This window comes from Lathyrus oleraceus, chromosome 4, assembly GCF_024323335.1.
Source record: "Lathyrus oleraceus cultivar Zhongwan6 chromosome 4, CAAS_Psat_ZW6_1.0, whole genome shotgun sequence".
NCBI lineage: Eukaryota > Viridiplantae > Streptophyta > Magnoliopsida > Fabales > Fabaceae > Lathyrus > Lathyrus oleraceus.
Genome location: NC_066582.1, coordinates 443,574,915 through 443,581,840, shown reverse-complemented (window position 1 = coordinate 443,581,840; position 6,926 = coordinate 443,574,915). Strand labels below are relative to the sequence as shown.

Sequence of the window (6,926 nt, the reverse complement as noted above, 5' to 3'; positions counted from 1 at the left end):
AACAAGGTTAGACTGACAATATTTTTGTACTTTTTGGATGATGAACATATGAAAAGCAATAATATACAAATGCAAAACATGCTTGGTGATCAAGAACCACACACACAAGGCAACCTACCCACTAGGAGGGAAGCAAAGGCATGCAATGATCCTTGAGGCTATGATATGAGATGATATGGGCCATGAGGGATCTTAGGGCCAAAATTGGGGTCTTACACATAGTTCATTCAAATTGCCTCGAATGCGCTCGACTCTGATAGGTTATGCATGCTTGTCACATTGCTATGCTTAGACAGAACTATCTTACCTGTCTAAAAACTTATTGCATAAGTATCTAAAGCAGATTCTGTTTACATTTTGACCATATTTATTTTCTGGTCTTCAACTTCATGCTTTTATGAGTGTGTTTTCTTTTAGAACTATCATGCTCACTCTTTGAAACTAATTTGTTTGTTCTCTGAACATATGTATATTATAAGCTTGCTCGAAATTTCTTTCAAATCTTTGAATTTTGACTAAAATACAACCTAATGCATTCAATTAGGATTAAATTTTTGACAGTTTCATTCTTAATAGTCGACATTAGAGAAATCTACAAAAGGAAACACTGAATTATGGATTCATGGAATAAACCATTAGCTTTTCTTCGAATATTAGCTAAGTCTATGATGTTAATATTCATTTTCCCATAGTTATTTTAAAAAAATTGTTTCCAAATGCTCCCATCTATGGATTGAATTAGGAAGTAAAATGATAAAACCAAGTGGACACATCCTTAATAAGTGAACTATACATTAATTCATTTTTCAATTATTTATCATTGGAAAAGTTACCACATCCGATTTGGTACCTAACCACGTGTTCCACTATAAATTTCTCTGTGTATTTAGGAAAATTTGTGAACTTTGGGATCTTAATTCCTTCAGGGATATCAATTTAAAAAACCCTATTGAATAAGTAATAAACAAAGTATCACATAGTATATATTGAATCCATGCTTATCTAGTACTCCTTTGACCATATTTTATATGTCTCGTCAATAGTTTGATTTCTTATAAATAAAAGATAAATTTAGAGGACTTCTGTGATTCACTTGTGTAGTTGGCGTGCCACAGATTCCTAATAGATCCCAATGTCATCTCCCTCATTCTAGTTGCAAAAGACACTTGCAGTTATCCCAATTTCCCCCGCCATAACTTGATCTGTGTAGTGGTATTTTTTATTAATGAATTAAACATAATGGAAATTTTATGCATGATCATATTCATCATTTCATAATTACTATTGTTCATTTTTCATTCGAATGATTGTAACATATAGTATTAATCATTGGAGAATGTATCTGGTTCTCGATGTGTGTATGAAAAAAGTCATTCAAATGCCAAACTTTTTGCCAAATAGTGACCATAAAAATTGGGGGCCATGTCTGGTATTGCTTGAGTTCCTTGCATAAATAGTACAAACTCTGGTGGCATACCATAAGGAGACACAATTGTGTTACTCTTTAACTTGGGGAATCATTCACTTATTAGTGTCAATGTTAATGTGATTGACCACCAAGTTAAAAGGTATGTCTAATTGAGGTTCTTGATATATATTGCGAGGCATGTTAACCTCCTAATAATTTTCATTTGAATAATTTGTTTAACTATTATTTTTATTAAGAGGGTTATTAGTTTTTCTTTGAGATGGATTAACCATTGTACAATTATGCAAGCGCATATAACTGTTAAGATTTGAAACAAACTATTCATAACCCAGTCCCACCGAGCGTGTCAATTTGTTAACTGGAAAATATGATTCTACTAATAAATGGACTCAATGATCAATCTAGGATTTGACTTTTATCAGTGATGAGCTGATTAAGAATTAGGGATTTTTTTCGAAAACAACAAGGATACTATTAACAAAATGCAAGTAACAAAAATTAGAAAATGACTAAGTATCAACAATAACTCATTTTAAAATTTGGAATGAATTAGAAAAGATAAAAATGTATTACATAGGTCATTTAAGTTGCATCGAATGCGCTCAACTATAATAGGACTATGTGTGTCTGTGATATGACTGATTAGATAAAACTATCTTAACTATCTAAAGACTTATTGCATAAATCTCTAAAACAGTTAGTGTTGACATTTTGACCATATTTATTATCCGGTCATCAAATTCATACTTTTCAAGTGTATTCTATTTTAGATTTATCATATTCACTCTACAAAACTAATTTGATATGTTCTCTTGAACCTGTGTATCTTTTAATCTTACCCAAAACATCTTCAAATCTTTGAATTTTGACTAAAACACAACCTATATGCATTCAATGAGAATTTTTTTTTACGATTTCATTCTTAATAGCCGACATTAGAGAGATCTACAAAAGGAAACATTGAACTATGGAATTCACATAATAAATCAGGTAATCACTAAAGTGTTTTACATTCTTGAGCTCTGGGATAATCTCTTATATTGGCCAATTACAACAACAAAAGAGTTTGAGTGTAGCATTTCAGCAAGATTGGTGCAATCACTCTCCAAGATATGCATTTTAGAAAATTATCATTAATAGTGCTAAAGAAACCATACAAAGGGTACCAGTTCATTTAAACTATGTGTAATGTTTTTTTAAGTACTGTATTAAACTATTGTTAAATTCCACAACTAACACTTCACAATATTTTCACTCTTCTTTGCAAAAAATCTCCTATTTTTCTTTTGCTTATGTTTTATTAAAACATTATATTTTACTAAATAGATCGACAAGTAATTAAATAACTACCCTTGTAAGTTGTAACTTACTTTTAAATTAGTTTCAAATACACAGAAATAAGATATATCATGCTTCATAAAATAAGTAATAATTTTCAAAATACGTTGTCATGGTGGCCCACAATATATATATTTATGAATGTATATAACTGCAAATTTAAAAAGTCTAATCTTTAGTTTCCGAAAAAAGAGTTGAATTTTGAAGAAAATGAACCAAAAAAAGGATCCACGCCCTAAATGGGGTATGATAGTTATAGTAATAAAAAAGGAGATAGGAATTCACAAAATATAAAAATAAAATAAAATAAAAAAATAGTCTTGATTCCATCAACAACAAAAAATGATAAAGAATAGAAAATTAATTACCAATTTGCTTTAATCCAGACAATAGTTACGGTTCACCTCATTCACACGTGATAAAAACCCAATATTGTTCATTTGGACAAAAAGATTAGTATTATTATTATTTCATCCTACATAACCCTAAATATCCGAAAGAAAGAAAGATTTTATTTTATTTCATACAACATTATAACATAACCCTAAATATTGAAAACGGGATAAAGATTCATAATCCAACCTAAACATCATAAAAATTATTACAACAACAACAATAATCATTTTCTCCAATTCCTACCTACGCACAATCACAAACATGTTATCTTCAAAATTCACATTAAAGATTTTAGTGACCTTTCTTTCATTGGTTTCCTAATTCTTCTCTTCCCAATATCTTCATCACCATAATCATCATAATCATAATCATCAACATAATCCAATCCCTCAATATCCATTGCTGAATAACAAGGAACAACATTAACATCAACACCAACACCAACATTAACCTTAACCTTATCCTCACTAGAACCTAATGTCATACCACCATTTTTTCATCACTATCACCTCATTTCTTTCCCCAAAATGGACCGAATCCAGAATAATAATAGAATTCGTTGTTATTATTATTCGAACTCGAACCAACCGCCTTCTTCTGTCTGACACTTCTACGTCGCGGCGGCCCCACAACAATGTTGTCATTCTTCAAACCTTTGTCAACACCATTTCTATTAACCACCTTCTTAGTATTATCATCCTTAAGCGCAGTCGTATTTAAGTTTTCTATCCGAGGTTTATTAATATCAGAATCTTCAGTTTCCATCATCGAAGCAATACTGTTGATTTATTATAACAAAATTCATTCGAGCATAGCACAAATAACATGCTTTTTGTTTTAAAAAAAGTTTAATGAAATCGAAGAGAAAATAAAGTAGAAAAAAACCCTAATAAGTTTCGCGAGTAAAATAAATAACTTTACGAATTGGGATTTAGGTTTACCTTCCATCAAAAGCTTTATGGAAATCCCCAATTTTGAAGGTATCTTCATCTTCGAACTAAGTGAAGAACAAAAAATAAATCGAAAATACTGAGAAAACATTGAGAAATGAGAGAGAAAATAGATATCCATAAACCTAATTTGAAGTAAAAATAGGAGAAGAAAATGAAAAAATGAAAAAAATTTAACGAGTGTTTTAAATATGAAGAAGAACCCTAATGAGAAGAAAAACCCTAATAGATCTGAGAAGAGAAGAATAGAAGAAGACAACAGAAGAACCTGGGTTGAGTTATTGGAGTGAAAGGGGATCACATCCCATGGAGACTGGTTAAGCTGACAAACATGCGTTTGGAAAGTTTCAACTGGAAATGAACCATTTTTTAGCAATGAAGAAGAACAAGTGTATAGAAGAGGGGAAAGCTTTGCGTTTTTTCGAATCCTCATCAAAGAGAGTGAATCTATAATATTATCATTTTTGTGAATGAAAATGGGTTTTATATTGTGTCACTATGTTGTGGAGTGGAGAATAAGTTTGTATTATTATTATAGTTTTTTATTTTTTTATTTTTTTAAATCTCACTAACTCAATCTTTTTCTTTTATTTTCTTTTATTACACACCTTGATAATAATAAATAAATAATAAAAATAAAATAAGAGTCATTCATAGTTTAATTTTAATAAGACAATTTTACCCTTAGGTATAGTCACTATTTACCCAACGAATGTGGTGTGTGCTAATGAAAAGAAACCCTACCCCTAATAATTCTACAACCACGTCACACTCTCTAGTTATGCTTGGTTGTCTAAAAGTGATTTTTTATTTTGGAAAAAAGAGGATATTAATAATTATCACAATCAGGACAAATCATCAATGTTAGATAGTAGATTTCGTTCAACTTGAACTGACCTGTTTTTTATTTGTATTCTTGTTTATCTCTAAAAATATCAAAGGAGGGTAATTTTATCCAAAAAAAAGTCTAGCCGAATTTTTTTGTTTCCGTAATGATTCAATTGAAGTATATCTAAACTTAGTTCATAAGACTTTTATTTAATTTTGTTTGGATAATTTAATTTTTTATTTTTGTATGGAGGCGCGTGGTTATGACGCGCGAAAGTCCTATCCCTACGTGTGGTAAGTGTGGCCAATAAGGATGGCCCATTTTGAAAAGTGGATGGATCATTTGTACTTTGATTGGGTCCCATCATTTGGAGCCTAAAAGATGAACTGTTGTGAAAAAAACATGGCAACAAATTTTAAGAAAAAAACATGGAAAAAATATATTTGGAGCCTAAAAGATGGAAAAAACATGGAAAACATGGAAAAAAACATTTGGAGCCTAAAAGATGAACTTTGAAAAATTTTAAGAAAAAAACATTGCATCTTTCTTTGAGGTTATGTATACATGGCAACAAAGGGTCGATTCAATTTTTCAACCATAGAAGGGGTGTTTGTAAGATTGTCAATTGTATGAGATGGAAATTTATTAAGTTTAGAAAAAAAACTTCAATTATATGAGAATCCCTTTATTACCCTTTTTGTAAAAATATAATATTTTATTTCAGAACTTCTACATATGTTTGGTTTTCTTTTGTGGTATGCCTAGTTTTTACTTATCAAGTGAGGTAAGACTTAAAAAATATTTTTTTTTGTCTGTTTTAATAATTGATTTATTTATAAAATAATTAATATATTTTTGTTTTTCAATAAAATATTTATTACTTTTTTTATTTTAATTATAAATTTTAATTTATTTTATTTTATCATGAATTATATAGTATTTTATCAAAATACATTTGTTCCATAATATGTATATATATATATATATATATATATATATATATATATATATATATATATATATATATATATATATTATGTGCTGAAATCAAAATTGATATTAACTGATGATGTTATGTTTTAAAATGAGTGACGATAATCTCTAGTGTAGTGGTGTGGATTGTACCTGCAAAGTTAACACTTCAATATTCAAGTTTATTACAGACACTAAGATGAGTATAGTGAAAAGTGGATATCAGAAAAGTATATATTGTGTTCCGTTGCAGAACTAGAAATAGTGATGATTGCGAAAACTACGACAGAGTGAAGCTTTCGATGCACTACGTCGAAGTGACACCATGGAGATCGGTCTTGATACGATGTCGCTAATCATAGTTTTCTATCTCTAATATGGTGGAGTTAGGGTGGTACCTGCATGGTTAGCACTCCAACGCCAAACTCAGCTTAGGGTTCAAGATAAAGGTAGCGAAAGTGGAGATTAGAGATTGTGTACGTGAGAACCTTTTACAAAAGTATTTATACCTTGAGCCTAATGTGCCACTTAGATTTTTCCAAAGCGTGATGCGTATGTGAGCATTAAATACATTCATATTAGTGAAATGTTTCGTCGTTTTTCTTTGACGTGTGACTTGAAAAGGTGCGGGGTGATGTGATTCCGCTTTCCGTGTACTCGAGTGCACTTGAGTATCATTATTTTCCTCATATGAAATCTGACAGTTGATTTTCCCTTACTTCTTGCTTTCGATCTGATCCGTTCGATTGTATATGCATATATAACGATGGAGAGAGATCATGGAGAAACTTTTTAGCCATCTAGTAAACTGAGTTTCCCTTGTCTCTTTGAGTTTTTCCTTCTTATCCGAGAGCACTTGCTTTCCAAAGTAATTGTCGTTGCACATTCATAATTTTAAAGCATTAAAGCTTCGAATTTTCAACTTCATTCATTTTTTCATCACTTTCACCCTCATACTTCAAGGTACCTTATCTTTTCCTCAACTTTTATTCAAGTTTTTATCACATTTTCG

At 30.3% G+C, this 6,926-nt stretch overlaps 1 protein-coding gene across 1 annotated transcript; it reads right to left on the bottom strand.

The window, feature by feature from the left end:
- Window positions 1–3,259: 3,259 nt before the first annotated feature.
- On the bottom strand, window positions 3,260–4,586 carry LOC127135642 (uncharacterized). Its single transcript, XM_051062301.1, has 3 exons — window positions 4,382–4,586; window positions 4,105–4,160; window positions 3,260–3,941 (listed from the first exon to the last, which is right to left on the bottom strand). The coding sequence occupies exons 1-3, from the start codon at window positions 4,544–4,546 to the stop codon at window positions 3,674–3,676; spliced, it is 489 nt and encodes a 162-aa protein (XP_050918258.1). The 5' UTR covers window positions 4,547–4,586; the 3' UTR covers window positions 3,260–3,673.
- Window positions 4,587–6,926: the final 2,340 nt, after the last annotated feature.